Source organism: Eriocheir sinensis, chromosome 7 (genome assembly GCF_024679095.1).
Source record: "Eriocheir sinensis breed Jianghai 21 chromosome 7, ASM2467909v1, whole genome shotgun sequence".
NCBI classification, from domain to species: domain Eukaryota; kingdom Metazoa; phylum Arthropoda; class Malacostraca; order Decapoda; family Varunidae; genus Eriocheir; species Eriocheir sinensis.
In genome coordinates, this window is record NC_066515.1 from 18,481,794 (window position 1) to 18,501,823 (window position 20,030).

The 20,030-nt window shown below is 44.8% G+C and overlaps 1 protein-coding gene across 1 annotated transcript in view; it reads left to right on the plus strand.

Moving 5' to 3' along the window:
• LOC126993889 (low-density lipoprotein receptor-related protein 4-like) overlaps window positions 1–20,030 on the plus strand; it is a 125,624-nt gene that overhangs the window by 103,112 nt on the left and 2,482 nt on the right. Inside the window, 15 exon segments of the mRNA XM_050853027.1 lie at window positions 131–254; window positions 660–822; window positions 1,321–1,483; window positions 1,917–1,973; window positions 1,976–2,049; window positions 5,127–5,320; window positions 5,510–5,655; window positions 12,631–12,788; window positions 13,093–13,209; window positions 14,258–14,460; window positions 15,381–15,602; window positions 16,851–17,094; window positions 17,397–17,498; window positions 18,048–18,204; window positions 19,527–19,858. Of these exon segments, the coding sequence (XP_050708984.1) occupies window positions 131–254; window positions 660–822; window positions 1,321–1,483; window positions 1,917–1,973; window positions 1,976–2,049; window positions 5,127–5,320; window positions 5,510–5,655; window positions 12,631–12,788; window positions 13,093–13,209; window positions 14,258–14,460; window positions 15,381–15,602; window positions 16,851–17,094; window positions 17,397–17,498; window positions 18,048–18,204; window positions 19,527–19,858 (2,456 nt within the window).

Here is a 20,030-nt window from a genome sequence, read left to right on the forward strand (position 1 = left end):
TTCTCTAAGGCTTATAAAAGATGGAGAAACATGTAGATTAATGCATCATACTTCTTTTTATTACTACCCAATGATCACCTCAACCTGTCCCATCCTCCCTTGACTCTTAATTATCCCCCTCCTTCCACAGCGGGGGAGCTGGAACACCCCTTCGGCCTGGCACTGTGGAGGGACTTGGTCTTCTGGACGGACTGGAACGCCAAGAGCATGTACATGGCAGACAAGAGGACCGGCGCCAACAGACAGACCATTGTGTGCGTGTCCCCTCGTGGCTGTGGCTGATTCTAGCACGTTAAAACAGGGCTGATCAATGAGTTAAGAAAAGGAAGAGTAGGAGTTAGTGGCCCATGCAAGACTAGCTGGAAGGAGTGAAGTAGGAAGGAAAGAAAGGAAAAGTAGGAGCTAGTAGTGGGAAGAAGTGAAGTAAGAAGTAAAGGAAGGAAGAGTAGGAGTCAATGGGCCATGCAAGACTAGTTTAGAAGGATAAAAAGTAAGCTGTGTAAATCCTATATTCCTTCACTCCTTTACTTCCTCCCACATTCTTCCACTCTTCCTATTCTCTTATCCTCCTCCAATATTCCTTCACTCCTGCGCTTCCTCCTATATTCCCTTACTCTCCCCATCACTTCCCCCTTCTCATCCCCATCCCCCCATCACAGGAAGGGCCTCAAGGACATGATGGAGGTGAAGGTGTTTGAGCGCTCGCAGCCGTCCAGCCCAAACCCCTGTGCGGAGATCAACGGCGGCTGCTCCCACCTCTGCCTGCTCAGCCCCTTCGGCCTGGGCCGCCGCTGTGCCTGTCCCACCGGCATCAAGCTCAAGGTGATGTGCTGACATAGATTTACATAGATATTCAGACCACGTAGATCCGTATTCTTAAACACTTCAGCACCCAAGCACATATTTGACAAAGCTTTCGTAGGCATTTTGGGCATTTCCAGGGATAGTTTAATGACTGTGGTGGTAGTTAGACCCTCCTCCTGTACCATAAACGTGAAAACACACTCATGAAAATCCGATTAATCTCCTTTTCGGCCTTTGGAAATAATTGATGCGAGAGGCAGAAGCGTCTAAAAATACCGACCATACCTTGTCCATCTCCTTATGGGAAAATAATGACGTTAAAGAAGATGATGAAGAAGAAGATGGATCCTATATTGATGATCTTGAGGGTAACAGTAGATGGGTAGTAGTACTGGTGACCATGATATCTAGGTACATTCTGATAGGTCAAGGATGATGATGATGGTGACAGTGTTATCTTAGTATGTAAAAAGTAGAAGTGTTGGTAAAGGGCCTTAACGAGTGTGTCACCTGCAGCCCGACCGCCTCAACTGCTACGATGGGCCAGAGAGGGCGCTGCTGTTTGCCAGGCGCGAGGATGTGCGTCTCGTCTCCCTGGACACCCCTTACCACGTGGACGTCATCCTGCCGCTCCAGGGACTCCAGCACGCCGTGGCCCTCGATATTGATGCCATGACAGGTGGGGCTCGTCAGGGGTTTTGTTGTAGGGGGGGTATTTATGTTATGTTGTTTTTGGTATGTGTTACACTCTGTTGTTGTTGTTGTTGGTGGTGGTGGTGGTGGTGGTAGTGGTGGTGGTGTTTTGGTTGCTATTATGTTGGTTTTGTTTTGTTATTTTTCTGTTCTTGTGTTATCCATTGGTGGTGTTGTGTTGTTTTGTCTGTTTTGGTCACTATTCAACGTGTCGTGCACCATGAATGTAAAAGAACACTCATGGAGACAAATTTAACCTTTTTTGGCATTTAGAAACAATTGACATAAAACAAGGGAATGTAAGAATACCAACCTTTGTTTTCTGCATGTCATTCTTAAACTGAATTGTCATGTTGTTTATGTTTATCTTGCGAGACACCTGCGGTGCTGTTCTTACTGTGTCTCCTTGGCCCACGCAGGGGACATCTTCCTCTCAGACAGCGCTGCCGCCATCATCTTCCGGGTGTCCCACAAAGGCCATCTGGCAACCCAGTGTGGTGACCCGCCATCCTCACCGTTGAGGGCCTAGCCGTGGACGCTACTGGCAGGAAGGTACAGTGTGGGGTGTCTGGGTTGGGAGATGCGTTGTAGATTCCTCTATTCTGCACTAATGGCCTCAGCTCCCATCTCTCTTCCCTGCAGCTTCTCTTTTTATGCTAATGGCCTTGGTTCCCGTCTCCCTTTCTCGCAGCTTCCTTTATTCTATACCAGTGGCCTTGGTTCCCTTCTCCCTTTCCTGCAGCTTCCCTTATTCTATACTAATGGCCTTGGTTCCCTTCTCCCTTTCCTGCAGCTTCCCTTATTCTATACTAATGGCCTTGGTTCCCTTCTCCCTTTCCTGCAGCTTCCCTTATTCTATACTAATGGCCTTGGTTCCCTTCTCCCTTTCCTGCAGCTTCCTTTATTCTATACTAGTGGCCTTGGTTCCCTTCTCCCTTTCCTGCAGCTTCCTTTATTCTATACTAGTGGCCTTGGTTCCCTTCTCCCTTTCCTGCAGCTTCCTTTATTCTATACTAATGGCCTTGGTTCCCTTCTCCCTTTCCTGCAGCTTCCTTTATTCTATACTAGTGGCCTTGGTTCCCTTCTCCCTTTCCTGCAGCTTCCTTTATTCTATACTAGTGGCCTTGGTTCCTTCTCCCTAGCTTCCTTTATTCTATACTACTGGCCTTGGTTCCCTTCTCCCTTTCCTGCAGCTTCCTTTATTCTATACTAGTGGCCTTGGTTCCCTTCTCCCTTTCCTGCAGCTTCCTTTATTCTATACTAGTGGCCTTGGTTCCCTTCTCCCTTTCCTGCAGCTTCCTTTATTCTATACTAGTGGCCTTGGTTCCTTCTCCCTTTCCTGCAGCTTCCTTTATTCTATACTAGTGGCCTTGGTTCCTTCTCCCTTTCCTGCAGCTTCCTTTATTCTATACTAGTGGCCTTGGTTCCCTTCTCCCATTCCTGCAGCTTCCTTTATTCTATACTAGTGGCCTTGGTTCCCTTCTCCCTTTCCTGCAGCTTCCTTTATTCTATACTAGTGGCCTTGGTTCCTTCTCCCTTTCCTGCAGCTTCCTTTATTCTATCCTAGTGGCCTTGGCTCCCTTCTCCCTTTCTTCCTTTATTCTATACTACTGGCCTTGGTTCCCTTCTCCCTTTCCTGCAGCTTCCTTTATTCTATACTAGTGGCCTTGGTTCCTTCTCCCTTTCCTGCAGCTTCCTTTATTCTATACTAGTGGCCTTGGTTCCCTTCTCCCTTTCCTGCAGCTTCCTTTATTCTATACTAGTGGCCTTGGTTCCCTTCTCCCTTTCCTGCAGCTTCCTTTATTCTATACTAGTGGCATAGGTTCCTTCTCCCTTTCCTGCAGCTTCCTTTATTCTATACTAGTGGCCTTGGTTCCTTCTCCCTGTCCTGCAGCTTCCTATATTCTAGACTACTGGCCTTGGTTCACTTCTCCCTTTCCTGCAGCTTCCTTTATTCTATACTAGTGGCCTTGGTTCCCTTCTCCCTTTCCTGCAGCTTCCTTTATTCTATACTAGTGGCCTTGGTTCCCTTCTCCCTTTCCTGCAGCTTCCTTTATTCTATACTAGTGGCCTTGGTTCCCTTCTCCCTTTCCTGCAGCTTCCTTTATTCTATACTAGTGGCCTTGGTTCCCTTCTCCCTTTCCTGCAGCTTCCTTTATTCTATACTAGTGGCCTTGGTTCCCTTCTCCCTTTCCTGCAGCTTCCTTTATTCTATACTAATGGCCTTGGTTCCCTTCTCCCTTTCAAGCAGCTTCCTTTATTCTCTACTAGTGGCCTTGGTTCCTTCTCCCTTTCCTGCAGCTTCCTTTCTATACTAGTGGCCTTGGTTCCCTTCTCCCTTTCCTGCAGCTTCCTTTATTCTATACTAGTGGCCTTGGTTCCCTTCTCCCTTTCCTGCAGCTTCCTTTATTCTATACTAGTGGCCTTGGTTCCCTTCTCCCATTCCTGCAGCTTCCTTTATTCTATACTAATGGCCTTGGTTCCCTTCTCCCTTTCCTGCAGCTTCCTTTATTCTATACTAATGGCCTTGGTTCCCTTCTCCCTTTCTCGCAGCTTCCTTTATTCTATACTAGTGGCCTTGACTCCCAGCGCCCTTTCCTGCAGCTTCCTTTATTCTATACTAGTGGCCTTGGTTCCCTTCTCCCTTTCCTGCAGCTTCCTTTATTCTATACTAATGGCCTTGGTTCCCTTCTCCCTTTCCTGCAGCTTCCTTTATTCTATACTAGTGGCCTTGGTTCCCTTCTCCCTTTCCTGCAGCTTCCTTTATTCTATACTAGTGGCCTTGGTTCCCTTCTCCCTTTCCTGCAGCTTCCTTTATTCTATACTAGTGGCCTTGGTTCCCTTCTCCCTTTCCTGCAGCTTCCTTTATTCTATACTAGTGGCCTTGGTTCCCTTCTCCCATTCCTGCAGCTTCCTTTATTCTATACTAATGGCCTTGGTTCCCTTCTCCCTTTCCTGCAGCTTCCTTTATTCTATACTAATGGCCTTGGTTCCCTTCTCCCTTTCCTGCAGCTTCCCTTATTCTATACTAATGGCCTTGGTTCCCTTCTCCCTTTCCTGCAGCTTCCCTTATTCTATACTAGTGGCCTTGGTTCCCTTCTCCCTTTCTCGCAGCTTCCTTTATTCTATACTAATGGCCTTGGCTCCCTTCTCCCTTTCCTGCAGCTTCCTTTATTCTATACTAGTGGCCTTGGTTCCCTTCTCCCTTTCTCGCAGCTTCCTTTATTCTATACTAATGGCCTTGGTTCCCTTCTCCCTTTCCTGCAGCTTCCCTTATTCTATACTAGTGGCCTTGGCTCCCTTCTCCCTTTCCTGCAGCTTCCTTTATTCTATACTAGTGGCCTTGGTTCCCTTCTCCCTTTCTCGCAGCTTCCTTTATTCTATACTAATGGCCTTGACTCACTGCCCTTTCCTGCAACTTCTTTTATTCAATACTGATAGATATAATTTGCAAGGGAAAATTGACCCTCAGTACACCAAATACGAGCTCACTGTTCCCTTGGAGTTAATTGTTTATTGTTCTTCCTGGGATGTGTAGCCTGCCTTTCCCAGTGCAAACTAGGAAAAAATGGCCTTGTCCCTTATGACCCTTCTCCAGATGCTTCATATGCTGTCACTGTCTCCCACAGCTGTACTGGACAGACCTTCACATGCACTCGGTGGAGGTGAGTGAGCTGGACGGGAGCAACAGGCTGGTGCTCTTCACGGGCCTGAGGCGACCCCGGGCCATCACCACCCACTACCCCAGCGGCCGTCTCTTCTGGACAGACTGGGATGAGAAGTACCCGACCATCGAGGCTGCAGACATGGATGGAAACAATAGGTGGGTTGGGTAGTGGAGGGAGGACAGTTAGGGGTAAGGAAGGATAAAATAAAATGATGTGTGTGACTTAATGCTTGGTTGATGGAGGTGTGGGGCTTGGAGCTGAGGGGCTAAAAATCCTCCTGTTCTTTGTTCTTTTGCATGGTGGTGGTGTTGATGTTTGCTGTGGTGGTGGTGGTGGTGGAGCAGAGTGGTGCTGGTGGACACAGATGTGGTGTGGCCCAACGGACTGACTGTGGACTGGGAGGACCTGGAGCTGTACTGGACAGATGCGAGCACCAATGTCATCGGGGCCATTGGACTGGACGGCTACAACAGGCGCACCGTCATCGCAGGTAGGGAGGGAGGAGCAAGGAGTCAGTTAGTAAGTTAGTCAGTCCGTTAGTTAGTTGGTCAGTTACATAGATAGTCTGTTAGGTAGTCAGTCACTTAGTTAACCCGTCCGCTGCGATTGGCACGTATTTCGCCTTCACTGGTAGCCTGGTAACATACAGTCCCAGGTCTTTCTCTGCCTCTGTGGTGGATAGTGGAGTGTTTCCCATGTGGTACTGGTGTGCTGGATATCCCCTCCCAAGGTGCAGGAGTCTACATTTTTCTTCATTGAATTGTAGCTGCCAGTTTTTGTTCCATTCCTGTATCTTGGTTAGGTCTGACTGTAGGAAATGGGTTAATAAGTTAGTTAGTCAGTCAGTTAGTAAGTCATAGAAAGAAGAGAGAGCAGTCAGTTAGTTGTTCCCTTGCTATTCTTGTGCCCCATGTATATCATTGGCCGTACTCACCACCTCACAAGGTCCTCCTGAGTCTTACACACGCCATTCACTTACACTCTTCATTCATTCTCACTCATTATTCCTCCTTCTTAACATTCATTATTCTTCATCCTTTACACACATCATTCTCATAATTGTACAAGGATGAAGAGTGGAGGAAGTGACTGACTTGGTTGAGCCATAAAAAAATGAGTGTTTGTAGTTTTCTTTCCTTACTTCTTTCTTTTTGTCCTTTTTTCCTCCTTTCCTTCCTTTCTTCCTCATTTCCTTTCTTCCTCCTTTCCTTCCTTTCTTCCTCCTTTCCTTCCTTTCTTCTTTCTTTTCTTCCTTTCTTCTTTCTTTTCTCCCTTTCTTCCTCCTTTCCTTCCTTTCTTCCTCCTTTCCTTCCTTTCTTCCTCCTTTCCTTCCTTTCTTCCTCCTTTCCTTCCTTTCTTCTTTCTTTTCTCCCTTTCTTCTTTCTGTCCTTCCTTTCTTCCTCCTTTCTTTCCTTTCTTCCTCCTTTCCTTCCTTTCTTCCTTCCTCCTTTCCTTCCTTTCTTCCTTATTTCCTCTCTTTCTTCTTTCTTTTCTTCCTTTCTTCCTCCTTTCCTTCCTTTCTTCCTCCTTTCCTTCCTTTCTTCCTCCTTTCCTTCCTTTCTTCCTCATTTCCTTTCTTTCTTCCTCCTTTCTTTTCTTTCTTCTTTCTGTCCTTCCTTTCTTCCTCCTTTCCTTCCTTTCTTCCTCCTTTCCTTCCTTTCTTCCTCTTTTCCTTCCTTTCTTCCTTCTTTCCTTTCTTTCTTCCTCCTTTCCTTCCTTTCTTCCTTTCTTCCTCCTTTCCTTCCTTTCTTCCTCCTTTCCTTCCTTTCTTCCTCCTTTCCTTCCTTTCTTCCTCCTTTCCTTCCTTTCTTCTTTCTGTCCTTCCTTTCTTCCTCCTTTCCTTCCTTTCTTCCTCCTTCCTTTCTTCCTCCTTTCCTTCCTTTCTTCCTCCTTTCCTTCCTTTCTTCCTGCTTTCCTTCCTTTCTTCCTTCTTTTCTTCCTTTCTTCCTCCTTTCCTTCCTTTCTTCCTTTCTTCCTCCTTTCCTTCCTTTCTTCCTCCTTTCCTTCCTTTCTTCTTTCTGTCCTTCCTTTCTTCCTCCTTTCCTTTCTTTCTTCCTCCTTTCCTTGCTTTCTTCCTCCTTTCCTTTCTTTCTTCCTTCTTTTCTTCCTTTCTTCCTCCTTTCCTTCCTTTCTTCCTCCTTTCCTTTCTTTCTTCCTTCCTTTCTTCCTCCTTTCCTTTCTTTCTTCCTCCTTTCCTTTCTTTCTTCCTCCTTTCCTTCCTTTCTTCCTCCTTTCCTTGCTTTCTTCCTCCTTTCCTTTCTTTCTTCCTCCTTTTCTTCCTTTCTTCCTCCTTTCCTTCCTTTCTTCCTCCTTTCCTTCCTTTCTTCCTCCTTTCCTTTCTTTCTTCCTCCTTTCCTTCCTTTCTTCCTCCTTTCCTTGCTTTCTTCCTCCTTTCCTTTCTTTCTTCCTCCTTTCCTTGCTTTCTTCCTCCTTTCCTTGCTTTCTTCCTCCTTTCCTTCCTTTCTTCCTCCTTTCCTTGCTTTCTTCCTCCTTTCCTTTCTTTCTTCCTTCTTTTCTTCCTTTCTTCCTCCTTTCCTTGCTTTCTTCCTCCTTTCCTTTCTTCTTTCTTTTCTTCCTTTCTTCCTCCTTTCCTTTCTTTCTTCCTCCTTTCCTTCCTTTCTTCCTCCTTTCCTTTCTTTCTTCTTTCTTTTCTTCCTTTCTTCCTCCTTTTCTTCCTTTCTTCCTCCTTTCCTATCTTTCTTCTTTCTGTCCTTCCTTTCTTCCTCCTTTCCATCCTTTCTTCCTCCTTTCCTTCCTTTCTTCCTCCTTTCCTTCCTTTCTTCCTCCTTTCCTTCCTTTCTTTCTTCTTTCTGTCCTTCCTTTCTTCCTCCTTTCCTTCCTTTCTTCCTCCTTTCCTTCCTTTCTCCTTTCTTTTCTTCCTTTCTTCTTTCTGTCCTTCCTTTCTTCCTCCTTTCCTTCCTTTCTTCTTTCTTTTCTTCCTTTCTTCTTTCTGTCCTTCCTTTCTTCCTCCTTTCCTTCCTTTCTTCTTTCTTTTCTTCCTTTCTTCTTTCTGTCCTTCCTTTCCTCCTCCTTTCCTTCCTTTCTTCCTCCTTTCCTTCCTTTCTTCTTTCTTTTCTTCCTTCTTTCTGTCCTTCCTTTCTTCCTCCTTTCCTTCCCTTCTTCCTCCTTTCCTTCCTTTCTTCCTCCTTTCCTTCCTTTCTTCTTTCTTTTCTTCCTTTCTTCTTTCTGTCCTTCCTTTCTTCCTCCTTTCCTTCCTTTCTTCTTTCTTTTCTTCCTTTCTTCTTTCTGTCCTTCCTTTCTTCCTCCTTTCCTTCCTTTCTTCTTTCTTTTCTTCCTTTCTTCTTTCTGTCCTTCCTTTCTTCCTCCTTTCCTTCTTTTCTTCCTTTCTTCTTTCTGTCCTTCCTTTCTTCCTCCTTTCCTTCTTTTCTTCCTTTCTTCTTTCTGTCCTTCCTTTCTTCCTCCTTTCCTTCTTTTCTTCCTTTCTTCCTCCTTTCCTTCCTTTCTTCTTTCTTTCCTTCCTTTCTTCCTCCTTTCCTTCCTTTCTTCCTCCTTTCCTTCCTTTCTTCCTCCTTTCCTTCCTTTCTTCCTCATTTCCTTCCTTTCTTCCTCCTTTCCTTTCTTTCTTCTTTCTGTCCTTCCTTTCTTCCTCCTTTCCTTTCTTTCTTCCTCCTTTCCTTCCTTTCTTCCTCCTTTCCTTGCTTTCTTCCTCCTTTCCTTTCTTTCTTCCTCCTTTCCTTGCTTTCTTCCTCCTTTCCTTGCTTTCCTCCTCCTTTCCTTCCTTTCTTCCTCCTTTCCTTCCTTTCTTCCTCCTTTCCTTCCTTTCTTCCTCCTTTCCTTCCTTTCTTCTTTCTGTCCTTCCTTTCTTCCTCCTTTCCTTCCTTTCTTCCTCCTTCCTTTCTTCCTCCTTTCCTTCCTTTCTTCCTCCTTTCCTTCCTTTCTTCCTCCTTTCCTTCCTTTCTTCCTTCTTTTCTTCCTTTCTTCCTCCTTTCCTTCCTTTCTTCCTTTCTTCCTCCTTTCCTTCCTTTCTTCCTCCTTTCCTTCCTTTCTTCTTTCTGTCCTTCCTTTCTTCCTCCTTTCCTTTCTTTCTTCCTCCTTTCCTTGCTTTCTTCCTCCTTTCCTTTCTTTCTTCCTTCTTTTCTTCCTTTCTTCCTCCTTTCCTTCCTTTCTTCCTCCTTTCCTTTCTTTCTTCCTTCCTTTCTTCCTCCTTTCCTTTCTTTCTTCCTCCTTTCCTTTCTTTCTTCCTCCTTTCCTTCCTTTCTTCCTCCTTTCCTTGCTTTCTTCCTCCTTTCCTTTCTTTCTTCCTCCTTTTCTTCCTTTCTTCCTCCTTTCCTTCCTTTCTTCCTCCTTTCCTTCCTTTCTTCCTCCTTTCCTTTCTTTCTTCCTCCTTTCCTTCCTTTCTTCCTCCTTTCCTTGCTTTCTTCCTCCTTTCCTTTCTTTCTTCCTCCTTTCCTTGCTTTCTTCCTCCTTTCCTTGCTTTCTTCCTCCTTTCCTTCCTTTCTTCCTCCTTTCCTTGCTTTCTTCCTCCTTTCCTTTCTTTCTTCCTTCTTTTCTTCCTTTCTTCCTCCTTTCCTTGCTTTCTTCCTCCTTTCCTTTCTTAATTCTTTACTTCCTTTCTTCCTCCTTTCCTTTCTTTCTTCCTCCTTTCCTTCCTTTCTTCCTCCTTTCCTTTCTTTCTTCTTTCTTTTCTTCCTTTCTTCCTCCTTTTCTTCCTTTCTTCCTCCTTTCCTATCTTTCTTCTTTCTGTCCTTCCTTTCTTCCTCCTTTCCATCCTTTCTTCCTCCTTTCCTTCCTTTCTTCCTCCTTTCCTTCCTTTCTTCCTCCTTTCCTTCCTTTCTTTCTTCTTTCTGTCCTTCCTTTCTTCCTCCTTTCCTTCCTTTCTTCCTCCTTTCCTTCCTTTCTCCTTTCTTTTCTTCCTTTCTTCTTTCTGTCCTTCCTTTCTTCCTCCTTTCCTTCCTTTCTTCTTTCTTTTCTTCCTTTCTTCTTTCTGTCCTTCCTTTCTTCCTCCTTTCCTTCCTTTCTTCTTTCTTTTCTTCCTTTCTTCTTTCTGTCCTTCCTTTCCTCCTCCTTTCCTTCCTTTCTTCCTCCTTTCCTTCCTTTCTTCTTTCTTTTCTTCCTTCTTTCTGTCCTTCCTTTCTTCCTCCTTTCCTTCCTTCTTCCTCCTTTCCTTCCTTTCTTCCTCCTTTCCTTCCTTTCTTCTTTCTTTTCTTCCTTTCTTCTTTCTGTCCTTCCTTTCTTCCTCCTTTCCTTCCTTTCTTCTTTCTTTTCTTCCTTTCTTCTTTCTGTCCTTCCTTTCTTCCTCCTTTCCTTCCTTTCTTCTTTCTTTTCTTCCTTTCTTCTTTCTGTCCTTCCTTTCTTCCTCCTTTCCTTCTTTTCTTCCTTTCTTCTTTCTGTCCTTCCTTTCTTCCTCCTTTCCTTCTTTTCTTCCTTTCTTCTTTCTGTCCTTCCTTTCTTCCTCCTTTCCTTCTTTTCTTCCTTTCTTCCTCCTTTCCTTCCTTTCTTCTTTCTTTCCTTCCTTTCTTCCTCCTTTCCTTCCTTTCTTCCTCCTTTCCTTCCTTTCTTCCTCCTTTCCTTCCTTTCTTCCTCATTTCCTTCCTTTCTTCCTCCTTTCCTTTCTTTCTTCTTTCTGTCCTTCCTTTCTTCCTCCTTTCCTTTCTTTCTTCCTCCTTTCCTTCCTTTCTTCCTCCTTTCCTTGCTTTCTTCCTCCTTTCCTTTCTTTCTTCCTCCTTTCCTTGCTTTCTTCCTCCTTTCCTTGCTTTCCTCCTCCTTTCCTTCCTTTCTTCCTCCTTTCCTTGCTTTCTTCCTCCTTTCCTTTCTTTCTTCCTTCTTTTCTTCCTTTCTTCCTCCTTTCCTTTCTTTCTTCCTCCTTTCCTTTCTTCTTTCTTTTCTTCCCATCTTCCTCCTTTCCTTTCTTTCTTCCTCCTTTCCTTCCTTTCTTCCTCCTTTCCTTTCTTTCTTCTTTCTTTTCTTCCTTTCTTCCTCCTTTTCTTCCTTTCTTCCTCCTTTCCTATCTTTCTTCTTTCTGTCCTTCCTTTCTTCCTCCTTTCCTTCCTTTCTTCCTCCTTTCCTTCCTTTCTTCCTCCTTTCCTTCCTTTCTTTCTTCTTTCTGTCCTTCCTTTCTTCCTCCTTTCCTTCCTTTCTTCCTCCTTTCCTTCCTTTCTCCTTTCTTTTCTTCCTTTCTTCTTTCTGTCCTTCCTTTCTTCCTCCTTTCCTTCCTTTCTTCTTTCTTTTCTTCCTTTCTTCTTTCTGTCCTTCCTTTCTTCCTCCTTTCCTTCCTTTCTTCTTTCTTTTCTTCCTTTCTTCTTTCTGTCCTTCCTTTCTTCCTCCTTTCCTTCCTTTCTTCCTCCTTTCTTCCTCCTTTCCTTCCTTTCTTCTTTCTTTTCTTCCTTTCTTCTTTCTGTCCTTACTTTCTTCCTCCTTTCCTTCCCTTCTTCCTCCTTTCCTTCCTTTCTTCCTCCTTTCCTTCCTTTCTTCTTTCTTTTCTTCCTTTCTTCTTTCTGTCCTTCCTTGCTTCCTCCTTTCCTTCCTTTCTTCTTTCTTTTCTTCCTTTCTTCTCTGTCCTTCCTTTCTTCCTCCTTTCCTTCCTTTCTTCTTTCTTTTCTTCCTTTCTTCTTTCTGTCCTTCCTTTCTTCCTCCTTTCCTTCTTTTCTTCCTTTCTTCTTTCTGTCCTTCCTTTCTTCCTCCTTTCCTTCTTTTCTTCCTTTCTTCTTTCTGTCCTTCCTTTCTTCCTCCTTTCCTTCTTTTCTTCCTTTCTTCCTCCTTTCCTTCCTTTCTTCTTTCTTTCCTTCCTTTCTTCCTCCTTTCCTTCCTTTCTTCCTCCTTTCCTTCCTTTCTTCCTCCTTTCCTTCCTTTCTTCCTCCTTTCCTTCCTTTCTTCCTCCTTTCCTTTCTTTCTTCTTTCTGTCCTTCCTTTCTTCCTCCTTTCCTTCTTTTCTTCCTTTCTTCCTCCTTTCCTTTCTTTCTTCTTTCTTTTCTTCCTTTCTTCCTCCTTTCCTTCTTTTCTTCATTTCTTCCTCCTTTCCTTCCTTTCTTCCTCCTTTCCTTTCTTTCTTCCTCCTTTCCTTTCTTTCTTCCTCCTTTCCTTTCTTTCTTCGTTCTGTCCTTCCTTTCTTCCTTTCTTCCTCCTTTCCTTTCTTTCTTCGTTCTGTCCTTCCTTTCTTCCTTTCTTCCTCCTTTCCTTCCTTTCTTCCTCCTTTCCTTCCTTTCTTCTTTCTTTGCTTCCTTTCTTCCTCCTTTCCTTCCGTTCTTCTTTCTTTTCTTCCTTTCTACTTTGTCCTTCCCATCTTCCTCCTTTCCTTCCTTTCTTCTTTCTTTTCACCCTTTCTTCTTTCTGTCCTTCCTTTCTTCCTCCTTTCCTTCCTTTCTTCTTTCTCTTTGTCCTTTCTTTCTTTTTGTCCTTTCTTTTTTCTGTCCTTCCTTTCTTCCTCCTTTCCTTCCTTTCTTCCCTCTTTCCTTTCTTCCTCCCACCATTCACACACACTCATTACTCGTTCTCACCGCATCCCCAGGGCTCCCGCATCCCTACGGCGTGAGCATTCTGGGGCGCTGGCTCTACTGGACCGACTGGGAGACCAAATCCCTCAACCGAACCCTCAAGGCGACTGGCCGCTCCACCAGCACCATCAGGGAGGGGCTGGCGGGCCTCATGGACGTCAAGGCTCTTCCTGTGAGTCCCCGGCTGCTCTCTCTATCCCTCTCTCTTTCTCTCTCGTTCTCTTTTCCTCCTGTTTTTTTCTTATGCAGGAAAGAAGACAGACATGCTGAAGAATAATGGCCACAAAGTTGCATCTCCCTTAAATAAACAAAGGAAGACAGCCGAAGAGATGAACGGATTAAGTTTTCATGGAATCTTGTATTAAAACCGATTGAGTTATATTTTGAAGTTCTCCAGTGTTTTGTCTATCTCTCTCCACTACTCTGTCTCTCACCTTCTTGATAAATATGACCCTTGCCCTCACTTCCTCCCCCAGGGACCCCCGGTGGTGTACGACGTCTGCGAGGAGAACAACGGCGGCTGCTCCCACCTGTGTCTTCGCCACCCCAGAGGTTACTCCTGCGCTTGTCCCACCGGGCTCAGGATGGTGGAGGTATGATGTCTAGCTTGTTACTTGTTGTCGTGTCAGCCTATTTTTCTTCCATCATGAACAAATTACTCTGTCTTTCTATTTTCTTCGCCTTAATTCTCACACCCTTCATCCTTTCTCTCCTTCATATCCTTTGCTTCCCCATCACACACTCTTTCCTCTCTCCCATATTGTTCCCTTCACCTCTCATACCCTTCTTCATCTTTTCTATATTGTTCCCTTCACCCTCTACCCTTCATACCCTTCTTCATCTTTTCTATATTGTTCCCTTCACCCTCTACCCTTCATACCCTTCTTCATCTTTTCTATATTGTTCCCTTCACCCTCGACCCTTCATACCCTTCTTCATCTTTTCTATATTGTTCCCTTCACCCTCCACCCTTCATACCCTTCTTCATCTTTTCTATATTGTTTCCTTCACCCTCTACCCTTCATACCCTTCTTCATCTTTTCTATATTGCTCCCTTCACCCTCTACCTTTCATACCCTTCTTCATCTTTTCTATATTGTTTCCTTCACCCTCTACCCTTCATACCCTTCTTCATCTTTTCTATATTGTTCCCTTCACCCTCTACCTTTCATACCCTTCTTCATCTTTTCTATATTTTTCCCTTCACCCTCCACCCTTCATACCCTTCATCTTTTCTATATTGTTCCCTTCACCCTCTACCTTTCATACCCTTCTTCATCTTTTCTATATTGTTCCCTTCACCCTCTACCCTTCATACCCTTCTTCATCTTTTCTATATTTTCCCTTCACCCTCTACCCTTCATACCCTTCTTCATCTTTTCTATATTGTTCCCTTCACCCTCCACCCTTCATACCCTTCATCTTTTCTATATTGTTCCCTTCACCCTCTACCCTTCATACCCTTCTTCATCTTTTCTATATTTTCCCTTCACCCTCTACCCTTCATACCCTTCTTCATCTTTTCTATATTTTCCCTTCACCCTCTACCCTTCATACCCTTCTTCGTCTTTTCTACATTTTCCCTTCACCCTCACAATGGTCCTCCTACCCACCCCCTCACACCCTCTGCCTCTCCTTCAGGGCAACTCCTCAATCTGCATGGAAGAGCCGGACATCTACTTGATCTACGCCGCCAAGGGGACTATAGGGCGCATCTCCCTTGATATCAAGCCGCTGTGGGAGGTTCCTCTGCCCATACCAGCTGTCACGCGCCCCATCTCCATCAACGTCCACTATGAGCAGAACCTTCTCTTCTACACAGAGGCGAATCTGCAGGTCATAAGGTGAGAGGATAGTTGATGGATTAATAAATTGATAGATGGATGATAGATAGTACCTCTGTATCGTGATGGTTAAATTACAGAAATATTAGTGATGCAAAACTGTAAATGCCAAAAGGAGGTGGTGGTGAGGGGATAGTTGATGGAGTGGTGGATAGATGGCAGCAGTAGTGGTCATGTAGCTCTGTAATAAATGTTGGTAAGTTACGGAAATACTAACACGTCAAAACTGTGAATGCCGGAAAGAAAGCCATAGGAGGTGCAGGTGATGGGATAGTTGATGGATTGGTGGATAGGTGGTGCCAGTAGTGGTCATGTGGCTCTGTGTTGTGTTGGTAGAGTTAGTGGAGTATTAAGGGGCTATTTCACTGGGCAAATTTTCCGTGGATCTTCAGTCAAACCACGATTTCTGCTAGTGTGGTTCTCATTTGTTTCTTGTTATTGCTGCTGATGATGATGGTGAGTAATACTGTCATCCTTCAGTGAAATCGACCATAGCTTTGGAAGATCGTGGACAAGTCAGAAAACCACGGAAATAGGAGAACCACGCCAGCGGAAATCGTGGTTTGACTGAAGATCCACGGAAAATTTGCCCAGTGTAATAGCCCCTCTAGTGTCTCAAAACTGAAAATGACAAAAGGAAAGCCATATGAAGTTGGTGGTGAGGGTGGCGGTGGTGATGTGTGCTGGTGGTGATGGGTGGTGGTGGTGGTGGTGTGTTGGAGGGAATGAAGAGTAGTGATGGTGAGGGTGCTTGGGAAATGGAGTACCTGTGAGCTTGTGGCGATGATAGTGGTACCTTTTATCTGTGCTGGTGCTGAAGAGAGAGACCCTACAGTTCCTACTACACTACTACCACTAATACTACTATGACTGCTACTACTACTTCTACTACCACCACCACTACCATTACTCTCTTCCAGGGTTGTGTCGCTCAAGAACATGTCCTACCCCTGGTCGATCCTCTCACCTGGCTACTCAACACCGAACGGCCTGGCGGTGGACTGGGTGGCCAACAACATCTACTGGACCGACTCCATACGCAAGGTGCTGGAGGTGGCGCGACTCGACGGCTCCTCGACCAAAGTGGTCATCAACAACAACCTCAAATCACCACGTGCCATTGCAGTGTTCCCCGGCGAAGGGTGAGAGAGAAAGGGGTAGAGGGAGGGAGGGAGGGAGGCAACAGGAAAATAGATAAGGAGAAAGGGAAAGAATCAACAGAAAGATAGAAGCAACAGAAACAAAGATAAGGAGAGAGGGAAAGGGGCAATAAAAAAAATAGATAAAGAGAGGAAAGGAGGGAGCAAAAATAGATAAGGAGAGAGGGAGAGAAACAACAGAAAGATAGATAAAGAGAGAGAAAGATAAGGAGAGAGGGAGAGAAACAACAGAAAGATAGATAAAGAGAGAGAAAGATAAGGAGAGAGGGAGAGAAACAACTGAAAGATAGATAAAGAGAGAGAAAGATAAGGAGAGAGGGAAAGAGGCACCAGGAAAATAGAATGAGCCACCTTCAGTCTTAGTAAATAAATTATATCCTTCATCACTTAACCCTTAGATTACAGCGATCGTATACATAAGTGCGCTACCACACGCCCCACCCATACGGGGATCATATATATAATCATCACACTCTACGCTCCCTACGTTTCAAATATACTGCCAGTTCTTGACTCAGAAGAATGGTGGAGGCATCTGGCATCCGTACACACCCTCATTCGTCTCAGCGCGCGCCCTACCAAAGGCCACAGATCATTTTCCACTTTTGTTCAGAATACATCTGGCATGTCTCGTGATGCTTCAAGCAGTTCCTCTGCTCCGGGCGGAAGTAGAGCACGGGCGAATCAAAGTGACAGTGACTCTGATGACTGATATGGTAGTGACATTGACAGAGAGAGAGAGAGAGAGTGGGGTGCTTCCACTCGACAGGTCACGGCCACGAGAAAATGCGCAATATTTTTGACTGTCATAACTTTTTTATTATTATTATGATAGAAGTTTTATTACACCACCATATATACTAGATGAATATACAATTATTGCAAAGACACCATTTCCACCTCTTTTAAATGTCTAAATTTTCCCCGTGCACAGCATCCAGAGAAATATCTTGCCACCCGTACTTTAAGGGTTAATACACTTATTTATATCTATGTCACTCTTCCATCTGCTATTTTGAACTGACTTGGTTGAGCTATAAAAAATGGTGTTTGTAGTTTTCTATCCTTCCTTCCTTCCTTCCTTCTTTTCTTCCTTCCAGTCCTTCCTTCCTTTCTTCCTTCCTTCCTTCTTTTCTTCCTTCCAGTCCTTCCTTCCTTTCTTCCTTCCTTCCTTCTTTTCTTCCTTCCAGTTCTTCCTTCCTTCCTTCCTAACCAGCCTCCTTCCCACAGTCTGCTCTTCTGGACTGACTGGGGCAGGCCGTCAAAAATCGAGCGTTCTTACCTTGACGGCTCGGATCGGAGGAGCATCATAGACCGCAAGAGTGGCTGGCCGAACGGACTCACCATTGACTACCAGATGAAGAGGATTTTCTGGAACGACGCAAAGGTTGAAACCATCGACTCCTCCGACCTGAATGGGGAGAACGTTGTGACTCTGATCCGAGAAGTTCCACATCCCTTTGGCCTGACGTTGGTGAGGAACGTGCATGTCTGTGTGTGTGTGTGTGTGTGTGTGTGTGTGTAGTATCTAGTGTAATTTATAGGACTTAATTTAAGCTCATATTGTCCTGTTTCCATGTCCGTTCTTTTCTCTTATTCCCTCTCTTTTTTCTCTTATTTGTATTCTGTTTCTCTTTAAACTTGTAAATACTCCTCGCTCAAGCTACTTTAGGATATAGACGCTAAGTTTGTCAATAGATCTATATGGTAAACTGAATTTCTCAACTTTTTTTACATCTAAGCTTGCTCAACTTAAACACCAAGCTCCTGTTTCAGCTCGGTGACCACATCTACTGGAGCAACTGGGAGAAGACAACCATTGAGAGGGCCGACAAGACCTCTGGCCAGAACAGGAAGATGGTGAGGAGCAGGATTGAGGTGAGTCTTGGAGAGGAGGAGGAGTGTAGTAGAGTAGATGGAGGGGGAGAAGAAAATAAGAGGAAGATGAGAGATAGGAGATGGATGGAGGGAAAAAGGGAGAGAGAAAACAAAAGAGACAAAGGAGCATGATTGAGGTAATTCTTTGGGATGAGGAGGACTAGTAGAATAGATTTAAAAGGAAAAGAAAATATGAAGATGAGTAATAGGGAAAGACATGGATGAAATGAAAGAGAGAGGGAGAAAACAAGAGACAAAGGAAGGTAATTGGAAATGGAAAGAAACAAAAATTAGACCATCACTTAAAATATGGATGGCATGGAAGAGGAGAGAAGAGAGAGAGGATGAGAAATAGGAGGAGACATGGATGAAGAGAAAGAGGAAGAGAGACAAAGCAAAATAGGCAAAGGAACGTATTTAGAATAGAACAGGAACAAAAAAATAGAGCATCAATTAGAAACAAGGACCAGAGAGAAGAGAGAGACAAGGGTTAGTGTCTGAGACTAGACCGAGTGCTATACTAAAGTGCTGTCTCTGCCTCCCCCCCAGGGCATCATGGAGGTGAAGGCCGTGGAAGCCAACTCACAGCCTGGTTGGAACCCCTGTGGTGACCGTAATGGCGGCTGCACACACCTCTGCTTCTTCCTGCCCTCCGGCCGCCGCTGTGCCTGTCCTGACATTCTGGACGGCCGCGGGTGTTCAGACCGTAAGTCACCTGACCCTCACACCTGTTGGCCTTGTGATCCATGTCGAGTTTTATTCTGTACCTTGTATCCTCAGTCCTCACACCTGTAAACCTTGTAATCCATGACCTGAGTAGGATTATGTGGTGTCTATCCTTATACACTTGTTGGCCTTGTAATCCTTGACTTAAATTATGTATCGTCTATCCCCACACTCCTGTTGGCCTTGTAATCCTTGATGAGTATAATTCTGTACCTTCTCTTTTCACACACCTTAATTGTAATACTTCATTCATTCATTCATTCATCTTTGACGCCTGCTTCTAGGAGCTCCCACCAGGGGATGGCCACGGCAAAAGAGTTTCCATCTCTCTCTATCCAGACACTCCCTCCTTGCCTGCTCAAAGTTTCTCAAGGATCTTTCACCCCTCTCCCTGACATACTCCTGCACATTATCTCTCCATTTCACTGGAGGTCATCCTCTAACATTCCCTCCCTCTATCTCACTCACATACACCCTCCTGGTCATCTTACTCTCCTCCATTTGCTCCATGTGGCCAAACCACTTTAAAGTCTGTTGCTTCACTTCTTCCACCACTCCACACTTCTTCCTTTCACTCACGTGACACATTCCAAAATGCTCACACACACTTTCATTACTCATTCCATCCATTCTACTCACACCACAAGCACCCCTCAAATAACTCATTTCCACTGCCTGTAGTCTAGACCTCTGACTTTCATTCCAGGCCCCATGTCACCAGGCCCCATGTTTTGCTTGCATATGTGAGGGTTGGTACTATTACTGTATTTCTCAAATCCCTCTTTACCTCCATGCTCACACTTCTGCCATTCATGATATGTCCCAAAGACCCTACCACCTTTCTTCCTTGCAATGCCCTCTCTCTTGTCTCTCCTTCTGTACCACCATGCTTACACATAACTGATCCAAGGTACTTAAACTCATTAACCTCCTCCATTTCTTCACCATTCAAAATTATTTTGCATTCTTTTTCACATTCAGTTCCCACTCTATATGGCATACAAAATCCACAACCTCACTTCTGCTCCGCTCACAAACCATCACTTTACTTTTGTTGACATTTACTTTCAGCTTTCTCCTTTTACATACACTATCAAAAACACTGACCAAATTTTGTAAGTCACTTTCATTGTCTGCAATGAGCACTGTGTCATCAGCAAATAACAAATAACAAATACTTGACGAGTTCAATTCCATACCTCCTTCAGATTCCTTTTTATAAACTCATAACACGTAGTTCAAAAACCATCATAGGAGTCTTCTTAAAGCATCCCAACTCATGGTGTCCCTTCCCCTGCACAGGTCCAATGTTCAAGGTCAATCTCACAAGGAAGAGCGGGGGTGTCTGGAGCAAGGGCACGGAACCGCCTGGCATTCGTCCCTGGGACCAAGACAACGCCCCGGGAATGGTGCCGCTACTGGGCGTGCTGGTGCTGGTGCTGATCCTGTCAGTGCTGAGCATGATGGCGGTGGTAGCCTGGTGGAAGTTCAAACGCGAGAGCAAGAATGTGAATGAGCCCAAGGGAGGTGCCCTCACCTACACCAACCCCACCTACAGCGCCTCAAACTCAGACGTCAACACCGACCGCAAGCCCTTCACCTGGCGGCGCCTCCACAGCGATAATGTGCACCAGGTGGGCTGTGTGTGTGTGTGTGTGTGTGTGTTTTACAGCAAGGGAGGCAGCTTGATCAAGGGCAAAAACAAAAATGGCAACAAAAAAAGCCCGCTAGATGCAACTCTGACAAAAGGAAACAGAACAAGAGGCCAGAGGAGAGGTCAATTTCAGGAGAGGTGTCTTGATACTC